The 24,689-nt window shown below is 43.0% G+C and overlaps 1 protein-coding gene across 1 annotated transcript in view; it reads right to left on the reverse strand.

Annotated features, from left to right (window-relative positions):
* LOC115194641 (collagen alpha-6(IV) chain) overlaps nt 1-24,689 on the reverse strand; it is a gene marked incomplete in the record, with an annotated part of 90,988 nt that overhangs the window by 27,167 nt on the left and 39,132 nt on the right. Inside the window, 7 exon segments of the mRNA XM_029754497.1 lie at nt 4,030-4,071; nt 7,786-7,821; nt 8,591-8,644; nt 8,978-9,013; nt 9,321-9,377; nt 14,708-14,827; nt 14,961-15,140. Of these exon segments, the coding sequence (XP_029610357.1) occupies nt 4,030-4,071; nt 7,786-7,821; nt 8,591-8,644; nt 8,978-9,013; nt 9,321-9,377; nt 14,708-14,827; nt 14,961-15,140 (525 nt within the window).

Below are 24,689 nucleotides of genomic sequence, written 5' to 3' on the forward strand. Positions count from 1 at the left end.
AAGCAGAGAGAGGAGAGAGGATGAGAGAGTATGAGGAGAGAGATGACCAGAGGAAGAGAGGAGAGAGAGAGAGAAACAGAGAGAGACAGAGGGAGAGAGAGAGCCCTGGGCTACATTATCTTTCTTCATAAAACATCACTAACAAGAAAACAATTTAAAGAGGAATTTCCTCAGGCCAAAAGAGAATATATGGAATGTAGAAAATATTGAATATGTGGATAAATAACTGTCTTTACTAAGAACATCCTCTATCCCAACAGGCTTATCAGTTTATCTAACTGTTTCTCTTTCAACAGACTTCCAATTGGTCGTTTATTAGTTTGTTTGTTAATTGTTGTTGTGGGGTTTGAACAACAAGATACACGCAGGGAGGAGAAAATGGCAGATTGATTAATCGATGGATCGATAGTGAATGTTAGTGAGTCATTCATTCTCACTGGTGGTGGTCAAATGGAATGGATACTGAATAATGAGCCAAAACTACCAACCCCACGATGCGCCACCACCATCATTTAATCCTAGTAAAAATTCCCTGTCTTAGGTCAGTTAGGATCACCACTTTATTTTAAGAATGTGAAATGTAAGAAATAATAGTAGAGAGAATGATTTATTTCAGCTTTTATTTCTTTCATCACATTCCCAGTGCGTCAGAAGTTTACAGACACTCAATTAGTATTTGGTTTGCATTGCCTTTAAATTGTTTAACTTGGGTCAACGTTTCGGGTAGCCTTCCACAACCTTCCCACAATAAGTTGGGTGAATTTTGGCCCATTCCTCCTGACAGACCTAGTGTAACTGAGTCAGGTTTGTAGGCCTCCTTGCTCCACATGCTTTTTCTGTTCTGCCCACAAATGTTCGATAAGATTGAGGTCAGGGCTTTGTGATGGCCACTCCAATACCTTGACTTTGTTGTCCTTAAGCCACCTTGCCACAAATTTGGAAGTATGCTTGGGGTCATTGTCCATTTGGAAGACCCATTTGCGACCAAGCTTTAACCTGTTTGGGATAGGGGGCAGTATTTTCACGGCCGGATAAAAAACGTACCCGATTTAATCTGGTTACTACTCCTGCCCAGAAACTAGAATATGCATATAATTAGTAGATTTGGATAGAAACCACTCTAAAGTTTCTAAAACAGTTTGAATGGTGTCTGTGAGTATAACAGAACTCATATGGCAGGCCAAAACCTGAGAAGATTCTATACAGGAAGTGCCCTGTCTGACTATTTGTTCTCCTTCTAGGGCATCTCTATCAAAAATACAGCATCTCTGCTGTAACGTGACATTTTCTAAGGCTTCCATTGGCTCTAGGAAGGCGCCAGAAAGTGGAATGAGAGCTCTCCAGTCTCTGGGCGAAAAACAGCAGGGGTTTTTGTGAGTGGTCCTTCTGAGAACAATGACACGAGACGACTCCATTTTTTTCTTTCAGTGTTTGAATGAACACAACGTCGCCCGATTGGAATATTATCGCTATTTTACGAGAAAAATAGCATAAAAATGTATTTTAAACAGTGTTTGACATGCTTCGAAGTACGGTAATGGAATATTTTTAAATCTTTTGTCACGAAATGCGCCGGCGCGTCACCCTTCGGATAGTGACTTGAACGCACGAACAAAACGGAGCTATTTGGATATAACTATGGATTATTTCGAACCAAAACAACATTTGTTGTTTAAGTAGAAGTCCTGGGAGTGCATTCTGACGAAGAACAGCAAAGGTAATCCAATTTTTCTTATAGTAAATCTGAGTTTGGTGAGGGCCAAACTTGGTGGGTGTCAAATTAGCTAGCCGTGATGGCCGGGCTATGTACTCAGATTATTGCAAAATGTGCTTTCACCGAAAAGCTATTTTAAAATCTGACACCGCGATTGCATAAAGGAGTTCTGTATCTATAATTCTTAAAATAATTGTTATGTTTTTTGTGAACGTTTATCGTGAGTAATTTAGTAAATTCACCGGAAGTTTGCGGTGGGTATGCTAGTTCTGAACATCACATGCTAATGTAAAAAGCTGGTTTTTGATATAAATATGAACTTGATTGAACAAAACATGCATGTATTGTATAACATAATGTCCTAGGAGTGTCATCTGATGAAGATCATCAAAGGTTAGTGCTGCATTTAGCTGTGGTTTTGGTTTTTGTGACATATGCTTGCTTTGAAAATGGCTGTGTGATTCTTTTTGGGAGGGTACTCTCCTGACATAATCTAAAGTTTTGCTTTCGTTGTAAAGCCTTTTTGAAATCGGACAATGTGGTTAGATAAAGGAGAGTCTTGTCTTTAAAATGGTGTTAAATAGTTTTGGCATTTTTTAGGTATTTGTAATTCGCGCCACTCTATACCATTGGATAGTGGTGAGGTGTTCCGCTAGCGGAACGTCTGTCCCTAACAGGTTTTAACTTCCTGACTGATGTCTTGAGATGTTGCTTCAATATATCCACATAATTTTCCTCCCTCGTGATGCCATCTATTTTGTGAAGTGCACCAGTCCGTCCTGTAGCAAAGCACCCCAAACAACATGATGCCGCCACCCCCGTGCTTCAAGGTTGGGGTGGTGTTCTTCGGTTTGCAAGCCTCCCCCTTTTTCCTCCAAACATAACGATGGTCATTATGGCCAAACAGTTCTATTTTTGTTCATCAGACCAGAGGACATTTCTCCAAAATGTATGATCTTTGTCCCCATGTGCAGTTGCAAACCGTAGTCTGGCTTTTTTATGCCGGTTTTGGAGCAGTGGCTTCTTCCTTGCTGAGCGGCCTTTCAGATTATGTCGATATAGGACTCGTTTTACTGTGGATATAGCTACTTTTGTACCTGTTTCCTCCAGCATCTTCACAAGGTCCTTTGCTGTTGTTCTGGGATTGATTTGCACTTTTCGCACCAAAGTACGTTAATCTCTAGGAGACAGAACGTGTCTCCTTCCTGAGCGGTATGACAGCTGCGTGGTCCCATGGTGTTTATACTTGCGTACTATTGTTTGTACAGATGAACGTGGTACCTTCAGGCGTTTGGAAATTGCTCCCAAGGATGAACCAGACTTGTGGAGGCCTACAAATCTTTTTCAGAGGTCTTGGCTGATTTCTTTTGATTTTCCCATGATGTCAAGCAAAGAGGCCCTGAGTTTGAAGGTAGGCCTTGAAATACATCCACAGGTACACCTCGAATTGACTCAAATTATGTCAATTCGCCTATCAGAAGCTTCTCTCTTTTCTGGAATTTTCCAAGCTGTTTAAAGGCACAGTCAACTTAGTGTATGTAAACTTCTGACCCACTGGAATGGTGATACAGTGAATTGTAAGGGAAATAATCTGTTTGTAAACAATTGTTTGAAAAATTATATGTGTCTTGCACAAAGTAGATGTCCTAACCGACTTGCCAAAACTATAGTTTGTTAACAAGACAGACAGAGGTCAGACAGACAACCACATTCACGCATTTCAACCACACACACACACACACACACACACACACACACACACACACACACACACACACACACACACACACACACACACACACACACACACACACACACACACACACACACACACACGACACAGCTAGAAAACCCTAAACCTGCTGTCTTTAGTTGGATTTGCAGTGAGGAAAGGTTACTGATACAGAAGTGTGAATTATGACTGTATCCCAAATGGCAGCCTCTTCCCAGGGCCCATAGGGCTATAGTCAAAAGTGGTGCACTATATAGGGAGCCATATGGAAAGCAACTGGTGTCATATTTCTAAAGTCTAAATCTAGCTACACGTTTCCATTCTTAAGTGTGTTTATGGTTGAGTGGAATGAGTGAATGAGGAAGCTAAAATGTAATAAACTGATATAATAAATCAATTACTGTATCAATCTATGTGATCAGTGATAAAAAGGGTTACATAGGGTATGGATAGTGGCGGGCACTTCTAGTTGTGTTGTAACGGTTCGTACAATCTATCAGAAATGCCCTCAATAATTAACAGGTAAACTAAGTAAACTAGATAGAATGGGACGGGGGGGGTGTTGTTTTGTAACGATGAGTACCTTATCTCCTGGCTCCCCCCGGAAGCCTAGGCTGGGGCTCCCCTGGAAAACAAGAGTGGGTATTTCATTTGGAAAACATGGGCCTACATGGGGCAGCCATTATAACAGCATGAGTGTAACGGTATGAAGTCTACAATCTCAATGGAAGTCTACTGAAACCAAAGTTCCATAATAGGGACTAAATACATATCATGTATCTCAATAATCCTAGACTAAAAGGAAAGAAAGAAACACGTTAACATTTTTACATGTTAGTCATTTAGCAGACGCTCTTATCCAGAGCGTCTTACAGTTAGTGCATTCATCTGAAAGATAGCTAGGTGGGACAACCACATATCACAGGCATAGAAAGTACATTTTTCCCTCAATAACATAGCTGTCAGTAGAGTCAGAGCTAGAAGGGGGGCCAGGATGGGGGTGGGGGGGTTAAGTGAGGTGCTGACCTGTTACACCCTTGACAACTGTGATTATTATTATTTGACCATGCTGGTCATTTATGAACGTTTTAACATCTTGGCCATGTTCTGTTATAATTTCCACCCGGCACAGCCAGAAGAGGACTGGCCACCCCTCAGAGCCTGGTTCCTCTCTAGGTTTCTTCCTGGGTTCTGGCCTTTCTAGGGAGTTTTTCCTAGCCACCATGCTTCTATACCTGCTTGCTGTTTGGGCTTTTAGGCTGGGTTTCTGTACAGCACTTTGTGACATCTGCTGATGTAAAAAGGGCTTTATAAATACATTTGATTGACTGATTGATTGAAGTGAAAGTGCTGGTTGGTTAACAGTACATACATATATATTTTTGGTGGGGGGCGGAGGGGTCGAGGTGAGGAGGAGGATTATTTAAGATACTGTTTGAAGAGAAAGGGTTTCAGATGTTTTCGGAAGATGGGCAGAAAGAAAGTCACACCCTTTACAGTTGAATGGATAAACCTAATAACCAACGTGGTTTGGAGCAGACTGTACGGTGCCTTCGGAAAGTATTCAGACCCCTTGACTTTTTCCCCATTTGGTTACGTTACAGCCTTATTTTTCCTCAGAAATCTACACACAATACGCCATAATGACAAAGTGAAAACAGTTTTTTTTAGACATTTTTGCAAATGTATTAAAAATAAAAGACAGAAATACCTAATTTACATTTCGTATTCAGACCCTTTGCTATGAGACTCAAAATTGAGCTCAGGTGCATCCTGTTTCCATTGATCATCCTTGAGATGTTTCTACAACTTGACTGGAGTCCACCTGTGGTAAATTCAATTGATTGGACATGATTTGGAAAGGCACACACCTGTCTATATAAGGTCTTACAGTTGACAGTGCATGTCAGAGCAAAAACCAAGCCATGAGGTCGAAGGAATTGTCCGTAGAGCTCCGAGACAGGATTGTGTCGCAGCACAGATCTGGGGAAGTGTACCAAAACATTTCTGCAGCATTGAAGGTCCCCAAGAACACAGTGGTCTCGATCATTCTTAAATGGAAGAAGTTTGTAACCACCAAGACTCTTCCTAGAGCCGGCCGCCTGGCCAAACTGAGCAATCGGAGGAGAAGGGCCTTGGTCAGGTACGTGACCAAGAACCCGATGGTCACTCTGACAGAGCTCCAGAGTTCCTCTGTGGAGATGAGAGAACTTTTCATAAGGACAACCATCTCTGCAGCACTTCACTAATCAGGCCTTTATGGTAGAGTGGCCAGACTGAAGCCACTCCTCAGTAAAAGGCACATAGCAGCCGCTTGGAGTTTGCCAAAAGGCACCTAAAGACTCTCAGACCATAAGAAACAAGATTCTCTGGTCTGATGAAACCAAGTTTGAACTCTTTGGCCTGAATGCCAAGTGTCACGTCTGGAGGAAACCTGGCACCATCCCTACGGTGAAGCATGGTGATGGCAGCATCATGCTGTTGGGATGTTTTTCAGCAGCAGGGACTGGGAGACTAGTCAGGATCGAGGCAAAGATGAACAGAGCAAAGTACAGAGAGATTCTTGATGAAAACCTGCTCCAGAAGGACAATGACCTAAGCACACAGCTAAGACAAAGCAGGAGTGGCTTCGGGACAACTCTCTGAATGTCCTTGAGTGGCCCAGCCAGAGCCCAGACTTAAACCCGATCGAGCCTGAAAATAGCTGTGCAGCAATGCTCCCCATCCAACCTGACAGAGCTTAAGAGGATCTGCAGAGAAGAATGGGAGAAACTCCCTAAAAACAGGTGTGCCAAATTCATACCGAAGGAGACTTGATGCTGTAATCGCTGTCAAAGGTGCTTCAACAATGTACTGAGTAAAGGGTCTGAATGCTTATGTAAATGTGATATTTCAGTTTTAGTTTTTATAAATTAGCAACAATTTCTAAAAACCTTTTTTTTGCTTTGTCATTATGGGGTATTGTGTGTAGATAAATGAGATTATTGTAATTAAAAAAAAAAAGTCTGTAATGTAATAAAATGGGGAAAAAGTCAAGGGGTCTGAATACTTTCCGAAGGCACTGTACGTAGAGCATGCAAATTTCTTTCTTTCTTTTTCTACACTTTACTTTTCATTAGTCAGCATCTCTACAAATATTTGTGGGTGTGTGTCAGCTAATGCTTTTACTATACAATAATCCTAGAATAAGCCATATAATAAGCAACCTACATTAATTAACAACAAATGCAACGTTACGCAAATGGCTTTCAGTTCTTCAGAGCACACACTGCCCCCTATCTGTTTGGTGTTGTTATTACCCTGAGGTCAGAGGTCAGCTGTCGAGTGTGGTCCAGTACTCTGAGGTCAGAGGTCAGCTGTCTAGTGTTGTCCAGTACTCTGAGGTCAGAGGTCAGCTGTCTAGTGTTGTCCAGTACTCTGAGGTCAGAGGTCAGCTGTCTAGTGTTGTCCAGTACTCTGAGGTCAGAGGTCAGCTGTCTAGTGTTGTCCAGTACTCTGAGGTCAGAGGTCAGCTGCCTAGTGTTGTCCAGTACACTGAGGTCAGCTGTCTAGTGTTGTCCAGTACTCTGAGGTCAGAGGTCAGCTGTCTAGTGTTGTCCAGTACTCTGAGGTCAGAGGTCAGGTGTCTAGTGTTGTCCAGTACTCTGAGGTCAGGTGTCTAGTGTTGTCCAGTACTCTGAGGTCAGGTGTCTAGTGTTGTCCAGTACTCTGAGGTCAGAGGTCAGCTGTCTAGTGTGGTCCAGTACTCTGAGGTCAGGTGTCTAGTGTTGTCCAGTACTCTGAGGTCAGAGGTCATCTGTCTAGTGTGGTCCAGTACTCTGAGGTCAGAGGTCAGCTGTCTAGTGTTGTCCAGTACTCTGAGGTCAGCTGTCTAGTGTTGTCCAGTACTCTGAGGTCAGAGGTCAGGTGTCTAGTGTTGTCCAGTACTCTGAGGTCAGCTGTCTAGTGTTGTCCAGTACTCTGAGGTCAGAGGTCAGGTGTCTAGTGTTGTCCAGTACTCTGAGGTCAGGTGTCTAGTGTTGTCCAGTACTCTGAGGTCAGAGGTCAGCTGTCTAGTGTTGTCCAGTACTCTGAGGTCAGAGGTCAGCTGTCTAGTGTTGTCCAGTACTCTGAGGTCAGGTGTCTAGTGTTGTCCAGTACTCTGAGGTCAGAGGTCAGCTGTCTAGTGTTGTCCAGTACTCTGAGGTCAGAGGTCAGGTGTCTAGTGTTGTCCAGTACTCTGAGGTCAGAGGTCAGCTGTCTAGTGTTGTCCAGTACTCTGTGGTCAGAGGTCAGCTGTCTAGTGTTGTCCAGTACTCTGAGGTCAGAGGTCAGCTGTCTAGTGTTGTCCAGTACTTACTACAGGACCAGGGGGACCGGGGGGACCTGGATTACCCTGGAGAAGAACACAACACAAATACAGGAAGTCAGTCAGTCATGAATCAACAGACAATAAGACAAGTATGTTCCCCCAAGTCACTAGCTTTAGTCATATTAATTAATGTCTAGATTAAACATGACAAGTCAACAGCTTTAGTCAAATTAATGTCTAGATTAAACACGACCAACATTTGGTGTAATGTGATGGTTGTCATGACACTGCTTGGGATAAAGTAGCTTCTGAAGAATAGATAGGTGTCTGTCTGTCTGTCTGTCTGTCTGTCTGTGTGTGTGTGTGTGTGTATCTGTCTATTTGTGTGTGAGTGTATCTGTGTGTGTATCTGTCTATTTGTGTGTGAGTGTGTGCATGTGTGGTTCTGTGTGTGTATCTGTCTATGTGTGTCTGTACGTGTGTATGTGTGTGTGTGTGGTTCTGTGTGCGTATCTGTCTATGTGTGTGTGTGTGTGTGTGTGTGTATCTGTCTATGTGTCTATGTGTGTGTGGTTCTGTGTGTGTATCTGTCTATGTGTCTATGTGTGTGTGGTTCTGTGTGTGTATTTACATTTTAGTCATTTAGCAGACGCTCTTATCCAGAGCGACTTACAGTAGTGAATGCATACATTTCATACAATTTCATACATTTTTTTTTTTTCTGTGCTGGCCCCCCGTGGGAATCGAACCCACAACCCTGGTGTTGCAAACACCATGCTCTACCAACTGAGCTACAGGATACACAGGAGCTCCCTGTGTATCTGTCTATGTGTGTGTTTGTGTGTGTACGTACAAGTAATCCTTCAGGACCACTGGGGCCGATGTCACCAGGCCTTCCTCCAGGACCCTGAGAAGAGAAACAGAACGCATAGAGACGGGTCAGGAACACAGAACACACAGAACAGGGTCAGGAACACAGAACACATAGAACCCGGGTCAGGAACACAGAACGCATAGAGACGGGTCAGGAACACAGAACACATAGAACAGGGTCAGGAACACAGAACACATAAAAACCTTTAGAACCAGGTCAGGAACACAGAACACATAGAACCCGGGTCAGGAACACAGAACACATAAAAACCTTTAGAACCCGGTCAGGAACACACCAAGTTATCAATTACACCACATATACATAATGAAATATAGTATATTGATGTCTAGGAATTAGTTGCCTTACAGGTACACCGTCCAGTCCAGGCAAACCAGGAGCTCCCTGTCAGGAGACAAGACCAACCGTGAGTTAAACAACTGGCCTTACTTCATTATAAACATACATGTAGATTTAGGGGAGTGAGGGAGGAGACGAAGGAGGGTGTTTCAGGTCAGACCGACCTCAATGGATGGCACGGGATGATGTCATAGCAAGAACATTATCCCCCTTCCTCTAAACAATCTCCAGGATAGGACAAGGATAGGTATGGAGGTCAAACTTTTCCTTATAACATTCTTCTGTGTGTGTGTGTGTGTGTGTGTGTGTGCGTGCGCGTGTGTGTGTGCATGTGTGTGTGTGTGTACGTTACCCCTCTGGTTCCAACATATACAGGTTCTCCCTTCTGCCCTTTAGGACCTTTAGGCCCCTGAGAGAGAGAGAGAGAGAGAGAGAGACGGAGAGAGAGAGAGACGGAGAGAGAGAGAGAGATTGGTGTGAAACAGGGAAGGAACTATAGTCACTGCCGTGTATATCCCCCCTCAAGACGATACCACGACGGCCCTCAAGGAATCACACTGGACTTTATGCAAACTGGAAACCATATATCCTGAGGCTGCATTTATTGTAGCAGGGGACTTTAACAAAGCAAATTTGAGGAAAAGGCTACCTAAATTTTATCAGCATATTGAATGTAGCACTCACGCTGGAAAAACACTGCACCATTGTTATTCCAACTTCCGGGATGCATACAAGGCCCTCCCCTGCCCTCCTTTCGGCAAATCTGACCACGACTCCATTTTGCTCCTCCCTATAGGCAGAAACTCAAACAGGAAGTACCTGTGCTAAGGACTATTCAACGCTGGTCTGACCAATTGGAATCCACGCTTCAAGATTGTTTTGATCACCTGGGATGGGATATGTTCCGAGTAGCTTCAGAGAATAATATCGATGTATATACCGAGACGTTTACTGAGTTATCATGAAGCGTTTAGGAGATGTTGTACCCACTGTGACTTTTAAAATTCACGTAAAACTGAAAGCGCGAACCACCGCATTAACCCTGGCAAGGTAACTGGGAATATGGCAGAATACAAACAGAGTAGTCATTCCCTCTGCAAGGCAATTAAACAGGCAAAATATCAGTATAGAGACAAAGTGGAGTCGCAATTCACGAGACGTATGTGGCAGGGTCTACAGACAATCACGGACTACAAAAGGAAAACCATCCACGTCGTGGAAATCGAGTCTTGCTTCCAGACAAGCCAAACACGTTCTTTGTCCACTACCAAGGACTGTGGGCTCTCCTTCTCCATGACCGACGTGAGTCAGACATTTAAAAATGTTAACCCTCGCAAGGCTGCCGGCCCAGACGGCATCCCTAGCCACGTCCTCAGAGCATGCGCAGACCAGCTGGCTGGTGTGTTTACGGCTGGCTGGTGTGTTTATATTCAATCTCTCCCTATCCTAGTCTGCTGTCCCCACATGCTTCAAGATGGCCACCATTGTTCCTGTTCCCAAGAATGCAAAGGTAACTGAACTAACTGACTATCGCCCCGTAGCACTCACTTCTGTCATCATGAAGTGCTTTGAGAGACTAATCACGGATCATATCACCACCACCTTACCTGTCACCCTAGACCTACTTAAATTTGCTTACAGCCCCAATAGGTCCACAAACGATGCAATCGCCATGAACCTGCACACTGCCCTATCCCATCTGGACAAGAGGAATACCTATGTAAGAATGCTGTTCATTGACTATTGCTCAGCATTCAACACCAAAGTACCCTCCAAACTGATCATTAAGCTCGAGGCCCTGGGTCTGACCCCCGCCCTGTGCAGTAGGTACTACGGTAGGTACACCTATAGGTCATCTCTTGACAGTAGTACTGTAGACTAATTTATCACTGACCTCAACCCAGAGTCTCTCAGAGCGTTCACAGTCAGCCCACTGACACCCCTATCAGATCACAGCAAAATCACAGACTACTTGAACAGAGCAATGCCCAATCATGAGGCATCAAAGCCAAAAGAACTGAATAATATTAAGAAATGCTACAGATGGAAGGAATGTAGTGTGGAAACCTACCAAAAGGAAAATAGACAACTTTCCGGACAAAACATTTCACTGTAATATTGAAGGTGTAAACTTGGCAGTGGACAACCTAAACAGTATTTTTGACCTCTCAGCTTCCCTATCAAATCAAAACATTTCAAACAGAAAACCGAACAAAATTCACAACAATGACAAATGGTTTGATGAAGAATGCAAAAACCTAAGAAAGAAATTGAGAAACCTGTCCAACCAAAAACATAGACCCAGAAAACCTGAATCTACACCTTCACTATGGTGAATCACTAAAACAATACAGAAATACACTACGGAAAAAGAAGGAACAGCACGTCAGAAATCAGCTCAATGTAATTGAAGAATCCATAGAATCTAACCACTTCTGGGAAAATGTGAAAACACTAAACAAACAACAACACAAAAAGTTATCTGTCCAAAAAGGAGATGTATGGATAAACCACTTCTCCAATCTTTTTGGCCCTATAACAAAGAACAAACAGCTAAAAAACATACATTATCAAATACAAATCTTAGAATCAACTATTAAAGACTGGCAAAACCCACTGGATTCTCCAATTACATTGAATGAACTACAGGACAAAACACAAACCTTCCAACCCAAAAAGGCCTGCGGTGTTGATGGTATCCTCAATGAAACTATACAATATACAGACCACAAATTCCAATTGGCTATACTTAAACTCTTTAACATCATCCTCCGCTCTGGCATCTTCCCCAGTATTTGGAACCAAGAACTGATCACCTCAATCCACAAAAGTGGAGACAAATTTGTCTCCAGTAACTACCGTGGGACATGCCTCAACAGTAGCCTTGGGAAAATGCTCTGCATTATAATTAACAGCAGACTCTAATATTTCCTCAGTGAAAACAATGTACTGAGCAAATGTCAAATAGATATTTTACCAAATTACCATAAGACAGACCACATATTCACCCTGCACACCCTAACTGACAAACAAACAAACCAAAACAAAGGCAAAGTATCTCATGCTTTGTTGATTTCAAAAAAGCCTTTGACTCAATTTGGCATGAGGGGCTGCAATACAAATTGATGAAAAGTGGTGTTGGGGGAAAAACATAGAACATCAAATCCATGTAAACAAACAAGTGTGTGGTTAAATTGTCAAAAAGACACACATTTCTTCCCACAGGGCCATGTGGTAAGACAGGGATGCAGCTTAAGCCCCACCCACTTCAACATATATATCAACGAATTGGTGAGGGCACTAAAAAAGTCTGCAGCACCAGGCCTCACCCTACTAGAATCTGAAGTCAAATGTCTACTGTTTGCTGATGATCTGGTGCTTCTGTCACCAACCAAGGAGGGCCTACAGCAGCACCTAGATCTTCTGCACAGATTCTGTCAGACCTGGGCCCTGACAGTAAATCTCAATAAGACAAAAATAATGGTGTTCCAAAAAAGCTCCAGTCAACAGGACCACAAATACCATCTAGACACCGTTGCCCTAGAGCATACAAAAAATGACACATACCTCAGCCTAAACATCAGCACCACAGGTAACTTCCACAAAGCTGTGAACGATCTGAGAGACAAGGCAAGAAGGGTTTTCTATGCCATCAAAAGGAACATAAAATGTGACATCCCAATTAGGATCTGCAAAAAATACTTGAATCAGTTATAGAACCCATTGCCCTTTAATGTTCTGAGATCTGGTGTACGCCCACCAACCAATAATTCACAAATTGGGACAAACACCAAATTGAGACACTGCAGAAAAATTCTGCAAAAATATTCTCCGCGTACAACGTAAAACACCAAATAATGCATGCAGAGTAGAATTAGGCCAATACCCGCTAATTATCAAAATCCAGAAATGAAACGTTAAATTCTACAACCACTTAAAAGGAAGCGATTCCCAAACCTTCCATAACAAAGCCATCACCTACAGAGAGATGAACCTGGAGAAGAGTCCCCTAAGCAAGCTGGTCCTGAGGCTCTGTTAAGAAAACACAAACAGACCCCACAGAGCCCCAGGACAGCAACACAATTAGACCAAACCAAATCATGAGAAAACAAAAAGATAATTACTTGACACATTGGAAAGAATTAACACAAAAACTGATCAAACTAGAATGCTATTTGGCCCTAAACAGAGTGTACACAGTGGCAGAATACCTGACCCAAACTTAAGGAAAGCTTTGACTATGTACAGACTCAGTGAGCATAGCCTTGCTATTGAGAAAGGTCGCCGTAGACAGACCTGGTTCTCAAGAGAAGACAGGCTATGTGCACACTGCCCACAACATGAGGTGGAAACTGAGCTGCACTTCCTAACCTCCTGCCAAATGTATGACCATATTAGAGACACATATTTCCCTCAGATTACACATATCCACAAAGATTTAGAAAACAAACCCAATCTTGATGAACTCCCATATCTACTGGGTGAAATACCACAGTGTGCCATCACATCAGCAAGATTTGTGACCTGTTGCCTGAAGAAAAGGGCAACCAGTGAAGAACAAACACCATTGTAAATACAACCCATATTTATGTTTATTTATCTTCCCTTTTGTACTCTAACTCTTTGCACATAATATGACATTTGAAATGCCTTTATTCTTTTGGAACTTTTGTGACTGTAATGTTTACTGTGCATTTGTATTGTTTATTTCACTTTTCTATATTATCTAGTTCACTTGCTTTGGCAATGTTAACATATGTTTCCCATGCCAATAAAGCCCTTAAATTGAAATTGAATTGAATTGAGACAGAGAGAGAGAGAGAGAGAGAGAGAGAGAGAGAGAGAGAGAGAGAGAGAGAGAGAGAGAGAGAGAGAGAGAGAGAGAGATGAAGAGAGAGAGCGAGAGAGAGAGACAGAGTTGCCCCTCAGTCAGCAACCATTTGGTTACCGGGCCACCGTTCTAACCGTGGGGCTACTACCCGTTGCTAGATAACTGACTCTTGTTACAGTGACATTGGTACTGATGTTGATGATTGATGTTACTTACAGAGAATCCAGTTAGGTCCAACAAACACTAAACTACATGACTCTTATTACAGAACAGATATTCTACAATAATGTTAATATAGGACATTTAGAAGACACTTTTATCCAAAGCCACTTACAGTCATACGTAAATACATATTACACAGGGTAGTCCCAGGATTCAAACCCACTATCCTGGTGTCGCAAGTTCACTGCTCTACAGAGGACCACCAATGTTGCATCCACGGTTAAAGGAAGCGGGTTATGTTTAGTTATTGTAAAGAGAAACTCGACAGTATAAAGCATTAACATCACAAAGAGGTTTATTTCCAACATGACAGCAGATACAACATAGCCGGTTCAAAGCTGAGTCCATCTGCACCCGCTCAAAAGAAGCACACCTGAATACCTTGCTCAAAGGAAGCACACCTGAATACTTTGCACAAAGGAAGCACACCTGAATAGTTTGCACAAAGGAAGCACACCTGAATACCTTGCTCAAAGGAAGCACACCTGAATACTTTGCTCAAAGGAAGCACACCTGAATACCTTGCGCATCCAATCAGATACATATTTCCAATGTCACACACTGAGCATGTGCATACCCTTTTAACCAGGTGTGCATAATAACATGCTGCTTATCTCTAGAACACTACAACCTACATCTACAAAGGATGATAATAGTAGATAATAGACAGTGTAGATGTTACTCACAGGGAGTCCTGAAGCTCCAGGTATTCCTCCGTCTAGAGCTCTGGGACCTGGGTCTCCCTGGGTACCGTTACATCCATCAAACCCTGGTAGACCCCTGCCACCGTCCTGACCTGGGTGACCCTGGAGCGAGAGAGAAACGGTTAGGGTGTGTGTGTGTGTGTGTGTGTGTGTGTGTGTGTGTGTGTGTGTGTGTGTGTGTGTGTGTGTGTGTGTGTGTGTGTGTGTGTGTGTGTGTGTGTGCTATAATACTCACTGGGACTCCGTCGTTTCCTGGGAACCCTGGGACGCCCATGGGCCCCTTGTCTCCTTTCAGCCCAGAGGGGCCCATGCGTCCGACGTGGCCCTTCTCTCCTTTTTGCCCGAAAGGCCCTTGGTCGCCTGGGAACCCCTCTGGTCCACCGGGTCCTACTGGCCCCAGTGCCCCTGGACGCCCCTGGAGAGAGGGAAGAGGAGGAGGCAGACATGGTGACACAATTCTTAAAAAGTTCTTTAAAAATATTGAGTCTTTAAGCCTTTGAAAGTCAAAGTTGAATGCTTCGGGGAGGAGGAAAGGGACCCTTGACACTTAGACTATGTATAGTAAAATATAGTCCTGGAAAATAAGTCTCTCTCTCTCTCATTGGCTGGATGTCCTTTGGGTGGTGGACCATTCTTGATACACACAGGAAACTGTTGAGCGTGAAAAACCCAGACTCAAACCACTTACTACCATACTCTGTTCAAAGGCACTTAAATCTTTTGTCTTTCCCATTCACCCTCTGAATGGCACACATACACGTCTCAGTTGTCTCAAGGCTTAAAAATCCTTCTTCAACCTGTCTCCTCCCCTTTATCTACACTGATTGAAGTAGATTTTTATTTTACCTTTATTTAACTAGGCAAGTCAGTTATAAACAAATTCTTATTTTCAATAACAGCCTAGGAACAGTGGGTTAACTGCCTTGTTCAGGGGCAGAACAACAGATTTGTACCTTGTCAGCTTGGGGATTTGAATTTACAACCTCTCAGTTACTAGTCCAACACTCTAACCACTAGGCTACCTGCTCTAACCACTAGGCTACCCTGACATCAATAAGGGATCATAGCTTTCACCTGTATTCACCTGGTCAATCTGTCATGGAAAGAGCAGGTGTTCTTAATGTTTTGTACACTCAGTGTGTATCTCAGTGTCTTTCTCTCCTCATCTTTGAACATATTTATACATTTTCCAACCTCATATGAATCTTAGGAAAACATCTGAACACACAAACACGTTGATTCGACATCAACTCTCCAATTAAAAGCAGCAGTCTTCAATTACACTCTCTGTTGGATGTGCTGAGGGAGTTGTGACCAGGAAGGAACATCCCCATTTTTTATTTTTTGGCGGCGGGGGGGGGGGATATTGTGTGTGAGAGAAAGAGAGAGAGAGAGAGGTATGACAGAGAGTGTGTGTGTGTGTCTGTGTGTATGCGTGAAGGGCAGAGAGCCAGTGAGTGTATGTATGTTATCATAAACAGGGCTTTTTTGCCAATCAAGGAATTTCTGCAAAAAGGACAACCTTCTCGACTACCACTATCATCTTGCACTAGCCAACCATTACCACATGGCGGCGCCAGAGAGCCATATTACCTGGCTAGGTCAAATATGTCAGTTAAGGATGTCTTTGGCAGAAAAACTCTGTGACAGCCAGACGGTAATGGGTTAGGGGCGGGTTAAACTAACACTCTGACATGTGATCATTCTAGTCTTAGTTTACACCCGCCCTCTGTTTGTGTCCATCTCTCTCTCTCTCGCTGTCTGTCTCTGTTTCCCTTGGTTGTCTCTCTCTCTCTCTCTCTCTCTCTCACTGTCTGTCTCTGTTTCCCTTCCTTGTCTCTCTCTCTCTCTCGCTGTCTGTCTCTGTTTCCCTTCCTTGTCTCTCTCTCACACATTGTCCATCTCAGTCTCCCTCTCCCTCCCTCTCTCTCTCCTTTACTAACTCACTCTCTCGCTCTTTTACTTACTCGCTCTCTCTCTCTTCTCTCTCTCTCTGTCTCCCTTCCCTCTCTCTCTCTCTCTCTCTCTCTCTCTCCACTAACTCTCTCTCTCTCTCTGTCTGTCTCTCTTCCCTCTCTCTCTCTCAATCTCTCCTTCACTAACTCTCTCTCTCTCACTGTCTGCCTCTGTCTCCCTTCCCTCTCTCTCCTTCATTAACTCTCTCTCTCTTGCTGTCGCTCTCTTTCTCTCCAAGTCCTAGGATACACTTTTAGTCTGTTTTAGGTAAGAAGTCACTTTTAAGGTGTTTGTTAGACTCTTTGGCATCTATGGTGACATAATTTAACTCTCTCATTCTTTCCCCATGTCTGAACTCATGTTTAACACTCAGACAGTTACAGTTGAGGTTGGAAGTTTACATACAACTTAGCCAAATACATTTAAACTCAGTTTTTTACAAACTCAGTTTTTTAAACTCAGAAGTTTACACACACTCAAATCATATTTGGCAGCATTGCCTTTAAATGGTTTAACTTGGATCAAACATTTTGGGTAGCCTTCCACAAGCTTCCCACAATAAGTTGGGTGAATTTTAGCCCATTCCTCCTGACAGAGCTGGTGTAACTGAGTCAGGTTTGTAGGCCTCCTTGCTCGCACACGCTTTTTCCGTTCTGCCCACAAATTTTCTATAGGATGAGGTCAGGGCTTTGTGATGGCCACTCCAATACCTTGACTTTGTTGTCCTTAAGCCATTTTGCCACAACTTTGGAAGTATCCTTGGGGTCATTGTCCACTTGGAAGACCCATTTGCGACCAAGCTTTAACTTCCTGACTGATGTCTTGAGATTTTGCTTCACTATATCCACCTAATTTTCCTGCCTCATGATGCCATCTATTTTGTGAAGTGCACCAGTCCCTCCTGCAGCAAAGCACCCCCACAACATGATGCTGCCACCCCCATGCTTCACGGTTGGGATGGTGTTCTTCGGCTTGCAAGCCTCCCCCTTTTTCCTCCAAACATAATGGCCAAACAGTTCTATTTTTGTTTCATCAGACCAGAGGACATTTCTCCAAAAAGGAGAGAAAGGGAGAGGAGGGATGGGAAAGGTAGAGAAGAGGAGGGATGGAGGGAAGGTGAGAGGAGAGGAGGGATGGGGAAAGGGAGAGGAGAGGAGGGATGGGGGAAAGGGAGAGGAGAAGAGGGATGGGGAAAGGGAGAGGAGAGGAGGGATGGGGGAAAGGGAGAGGAGAGGAGGGATGGGGAAAGGGAGAGGAGAGGAGAGGAGGGATGGGGAAAGGGAGAGGAGAGGAGGGATGGGGAAAGGGAGAGGAGAGGGGGGATGGGGAAAGGGAGAGGAGAGGAGAGATGGGGAAAGGGAGAGGAGGGATGGGGGAAAGGGAGAGGAGAGGAGAGATGGGGAAAGGGAGAGGAGAGGAGGGATGGGGGAAAGGGAGAGGAGAGGAGAGATGTTGAAGACTTAACATGGTGTTGTTTACTCCTGAAGTGGTCAAAGTCAAAGTTAAATGCACTTGAAATGAAACTTAACTATAAACAGAGAGAAGGAGGGATGGATTGAAAGGAGAGAGAAAGAAGGTAGAGAGAGGTGGGTAGATAAAAGACTGTAAAAACACCAGGAAATATGCTCCAAGTGAGTTTCTTTTTGGAAATCTGTTACCAAGTATTCCCATGCATACTAGAGAGATATAATATACACTGAGTGGACAAAACATTAGGAACACCTGCTCGTTCCATGACATAGACTGACCAGGTTAATCCATGTGAAAGCTATGATCCCTTATTGATGTCACTTCAATTTTTGAAGGGGAGGACACAGGTTAAAGGAGGATGTTTAAGCCTCAGACAAGTGAGACATGGATTGTGTATGTGTGCCATTCAGGGGGTGAATGGGAAAGACAAAAGATTGAAGTGCCTTTGAGCGGGTTATGGTAGTAGGAGCACCGGCTTGTGTCAAGAACTCCACTCAGTTTTCAAGAATGGTCCACCACCCAAAGGACATCCAGTTAACTTGGCACAACTCTGGGAAGCATTGGAGACAACATGGGCCAGCATCCCTGTGGAATACTTACGACACCTTGTAGAGTCCATGCCCTGACGAAATTAGACTGTTCTGAGGGCAAAGGGGGGGGGTGGGGGGGGGGGTGCAACTCAATTTGAGGAATATGTCCCTAATGTAGAGTATACTCAGTGTATGTGATCGTATACAATGTAAGTCAGGTTTGAAGTGATGATGTTTTAGTGAAATATTATATCTGTGTGGGCTTCTTGCAGTCAACTTGCAGTCAGTCTACAAATTATTTGTAATTATGCAGTCAGTCTACAAATGATTTGTAATTATGCCGTCAGTCTACAAATGATTTGTAATTATGCAGCCAGTCTACAAATTATTTGTAATTATCCAGTCAGTCTACAAATTATTTGTAATTATGCAGTCAGTCTACAAATTATTTCCAGTCAGTCTACAAATTATTTGTAATTATTTCCAGTCAGTCTACAAATTATTTGTAATCATGCAGCCAGTCTACAAATTATTTGTAATTATTGTGGGTTTGATTCCTCTCGGGTTAAGAGTGTCTGGTAAATGTATAAGAGTAAAAATGATGTATCTGTAGGTGTTTCTAATAAATGGTTCCCATAATAAATGGTTCCCATAATAACTGGTTCCCATAATAACTGGTTCCCATAATAACTGACTCCTATAATAACTGGTTCCCATAATAACTGACTCCCATAATAACTGGTTCCCATAATAACTGACTCCCATAATAACTGGCTCCCATAATAACTGGCTCCCATAATAAATGGTTCCCATAATAACTGGTTCCCATAATAACTGACTCCTATAATAACTGGTTCCCATAATAACTGGCTCCCATAATAACTGGCTCCCATAATAACTGACTCCTATAATAAATGGTTCCCATAATAACTGGCTCCCATAATAACTGGCTCCCATAATAACTGGCTCCCATAATAAATGGTTCCCATAATAACTGGCTCCCATAATAACTGGCTCCCATAATAACTGGCTCCCATAATAACTGGTTCCCATAATAACTGGTTCCTATAATAACTGGTTCCCATAATAACTGACTCCTATAATAACTGGTTCCCATAATAACTGGCTCCCATAATAACTGACTCCTATAATAACTGACTCCTATAATAACTGACTCCTATAATAACTGGTTCCCATAATAACTGGTTCCCATAATAACTAGTTCCCATAATAACTGGCTCCCATAATAACTGGTTCCCATAATAACTGGCTCCCATAATAACTGACTCCTATAATAAATGGTTCCCATAATAACTGGCTCCCATAATAACTGGCTCCCATAATAACTGGCTCCCATAATAACTGGCTCCCATAATAAATGGTTCCCATAATAACTGGCTCCCATAACAACTGGCTCCCATAATAACTGGCTCCCATAATAACTGGCTCCCATAATAAATGGTTCCCATAATAACTGGCTCCCATAATAACTGGCTCCCATAATAACTGGCTCCCATAATAACTGGCTCCCATAATAACTGGTTCCCATAATAACTGGCTCCCATAATAACTGGCTCCCATAATAACTGGCTCCCATAATAACTGACTCCTATAATAAATGGTTCCTATAATAAATGGTTCCCATAATAACTGGCTCCCATAATAACTGGCTCCCATAATAACTGGTTCCCATAATAACTGGCTCCCATAATAACTGGCTCCCATAATAACTGGCTCCCATAATAACTGACTCCCATAATAACTGGCTCCCATAATAACTGGCTCCCATAATAACTGGCTCCCATAATAACTGGTTCCCATAATAACTGGCTCCCATAATAACTGGCTCCCATAATAACTGGCTCCCATAATAACTGGTTCCCATAATAACTGGCTCCCATAATAACTGGCTCCCATAATAACTGGCTCCCATAATAACTGGTTCCCATAATAACTGGCTCCCATAATAACTGGCTCCCATAATAACTGGTTCCCATAATAACTGGCTCCCATAATAACTGGCTCCCATAATAACTGGCTCCCATAATAACTGGCTCCCATAATAACTGGTTCCCATAATAACTGGTTCCCATAATAACTGGTTCCCATAATAACTGGCTCCCATAATAACTGCTAAATCATTCTCATTTTATCACCCCATGTTCTCTTCCTCCAGGGAACGAGTGAAGGGTGCACAGATACACACAGACATGCATGTTCACACACGTGTGTATAGGATAGACAGATGGGAACGAGTGAAGGGTGCACAGATACACACAGACATGCATGTTCACACACGTGTGTATAGGATAGACAGATGGATAACAGCACGTCTCACCCTGCCTTTATAACCAATTACACACACACACACACACACACACACACACACACACACACACACACACACACACAATCAAACCTAGTACCCACTAGGATCGAAAGCTTAATCCAGCCTTAGTCAGCTACCCTCAACCCTTAACCTCACCCCTAACCCCCTTACCTTCACCCCTAACCCTCACTCCCTCACCCACTATCTTCTCCCCTCCACACCCCTCTCTCCATCTATGGCAACCATCCATCCATCCAGAGAGAGAGAAGTTTCCAACCAGCCAGACTGCAATTCACAATAGACACAATAGAGCCTATTCTTTACCCATAAGCCAGTGGCCTTACCACTCCAACCCAGCCTACCTCACTTCCTATTAGAACCCTGTAAGACCCGTACGGAACAGAAAACAGAACCCATGACCAGACAGATTCTCTCCCTACCCCCTCCCCTCTCTCCCCACCAGGCTGCTCACACCCCGCTAGGTCCCCGAGGTAAGCCAGATCCATTGTCCGTGACAGGGGGGAAGACTTAGGCTGTCGCACTGCGTGCCCAACTGGGTGAAGGGATGGGGGTTGCACGAAGGGGCGGGAAGAGGGAGGTTTAGTTGAATGGGGGGGTTTGATAACCTAATTCGACAGACACATTTGACTTGCGAACACACAAACACCCATCGTCACCCCAAAATGCTCCCTGAATCATGCAGCTGGGCAAAACACAGTGTGCAGACAGTAGGGCAACTAATATCAGACACGTAGAGACTCTCTCTCTCACACACACACACACACACACACACACACACACACACACACACACACACACACACACACACACACACACACACACACACACACACACACACACACTCACACACACACTCACACACACACACACACACACACACACACCGGCTCAGCGAATTCACTCCTATCTTAATTAAGTATGGGCGATTTGTTGATGTGATTGAGTGTGTTTGAGACGGAGAGGACTTATACACGCTTCCTATTAATGTTAGGTCCTTCCTATTTGTTCTGAGAATCAGAGCTCTCCACCCAAACACCCCCATACTCTCTAACATGTTCTGCCTTCCTAACCCACAACCCTGTGATTTATCACACAGGAGATGATTTATATTGAAGTTATTCACTTTATAAATAAAGATTTTTCCACTTATACTCACTTCATTTGATATTTATTTTACCAGGAGATATATTGATTTACTTGATTCAACACTTTTGAGTTTTTCAATTAAAATTATTATACAAAATTCTTGCCTGCAACAGAATGTTATATACCGTATATTGGGTATACAAGAATCTTAGCTCTGCAGATTTTGCTGCGAAGGGACAGAATCGTCAGATCATTTACTCTGGTATTGTCCCCCATATACAGTTGAAGTCGCAAGTTTACATACACTTAGGTTGGAGTCATTAAAAGTCGTTTTTCAACCACCTCACAAATTTCTTGTTAACAAACTATAGTTTTGGCAAGTCTGTTAGGACATCTACTTTGTGCATGACACAAGTCATTTTTCCAACAATTGTTTACAGACAGATTATTTCACTTATAATTCACTGTATCACAATTCCAGTAGGTCAGAAGTTTACATACACTAAGTTGACTGTGCCTTTAAACAACTTGGAAAATTCCAGAAAATGATGTCATGGCTTTAGAAGCTTCATTTGAGTCAATTGGAGGTGTACCTGTGGATGTATTTCAAGGCTTACCTTCAAACTCACTGCCTCTTTGCTTGACATCATGGAAGAATATAAATAAATCAGCCAAGACCTCAGAAAAAAATTTGTAGACCTCCACAGTCTGGTTCATCCTTGGGAGCAATTTCCAAATGCCTGAAGGTACCACGTTCATCTGTACAAAGAATAGTACGCAAGTATAAACACCATGGGACCATGCAGCCGTCATACCGCTCAGGATGGAGACGCGTTCTGTCTCCTAGAGATGAACGCACTTTGGTGCAAAAAGTGCAAATCAATCACAGAACAACAGCAAAGGACCTTGTGAAGATGCTGGAGGAAACAGGTACAAAAGTAGCTATATCCACAGTAAAACGAGTCCTATATCGACATAACCTGAAAGGTCGCTCAGCAAGGAAGAAGTCACTGCTCCAAAACCGCCATAAAAAAAGCCAGACTACGGTTTGCAACTGCACATGGGGACAAAGATCGTACTTTCTGGAGAAATGTCCTCTGGTCTGATGAAACAAAAATAGAACTGTTTGGCCATAATGACCATCGTTATGTTTGGAGGAAAAAGGGGGAGGCTTGCAAGCCATCCCAACCGTGAAGCATGGGGGTGGCAGCATCATGTTGTGGGGGTGCTTTGCTGCTTTGCTGCAGGAGGCTCTGGTGCACTTCACAAAATAGATGGCATCATGAGGGAGGAAAATTATATGGATATTTTAAAGCAACAGCTCAAGACATCAGTCAGGAAGTTAAAGCTTGGTCGCAAATGTGTCTTCCAAATGGACAATGACCCCAAGCATACTTCCAAAGTTGTGGCAAAGTGGCTTAAGGACAACAAAGTCAAGGTATTGGAGTGGCCATCACAAAGCCCTGACCTCAATCCTATAGAAAATCTTTGGGAAGAACTGCAAAAGCATGTGTGAGCAAGGAGGCCTACAAACCTGACTCAGTTACACCATCTCTGTCAGGAGGAATGGGCCAAAATTCACCCAAATTATTGTGGGAAGCTTGTGGAAGGCTACCCGAAACAACTGAGCCACATGGTGGTAGAGCATGGTGTTTGCAACACCAGGGTTGTGGGTTCGATTCCCACGGGGGACCAGTACGGAAAAACTTTTTTTTTAATGAAATGTATGCATTCACTACTGTAAGTCGCTCTGGATAAGAGCGTCTGCTAAATGACTAAAGGTAAATTTGACCCAAGTTAAACAATTTAAAGGCAATGTTACCAAATTCTAATTGAGTGTACGTAAGCTTCTGACCCACTGGGAATGTGATGAAAGAAATAAAAGCTGAAATAAATCATTCTCTCTACTATTATTCTGACATTTCACATTCTTAAAATAAAGTGGTGATCCTAACTGACCTAAGACATGGAATTTTTACTAGGATTAAATGTCAGGAATTGTGAAAAACTGAGTTTAAATGTATTTGGCTAAGGTGTAAACTTCCGACTTCAACTGTATAATGTATAGCAGAGATGTCTGAGTACACTCTTAGAAAGAAGGATTCCAAAAGGGTTCTTTGGCTGTCCCAATAGGATAACCATTTTTGGTTCCATGTAGAACCCTCTGTGGAAAGGTTCTGTTTGGCCAAGTAAGGCATTAAGGAGCAATTTCCTGTTATATCTGTTGTTTCATCTGTTCTCATGGTCTCCCTTGGCAACAACATGATCCATCCTAATCTTGAGTGATAGGGCAAAATGTACATTACTGCCTAAACAGACATACCAGTAATGTCATCGTTTTTCTGGAGATGGCCATACACAACAACTCGTAATGCTATGTAGTTTTAGAAAGGTCTGGAACGCAACTTTCTGGAAAAAGTAGTTCTACGTTGTTGAGGTCTACTCACTTTCAACGACACAAGCTTAAGTACACAGCTCAAATATGATGAAAAATCATACAGTGTCTGATTTCTTTCCTATGCAACAAAAGTGAAGCAATAGGGCTTGAAATTGCTGAAATGCTTCCTAAATA

Source organism: Salmo trutta, chromosome 5 (genome assembly GCF_901001165.1).
Source record: "Salmo trutta chromosome 5, fSalTru1.1, whole genome shotgun sequence".
Lineage (NCBI taxonomy): Eukaryota > Metazoa > Chordata > Actinopteri > Salmoniformes > Salmonidae > Salmo > Salmo trutta.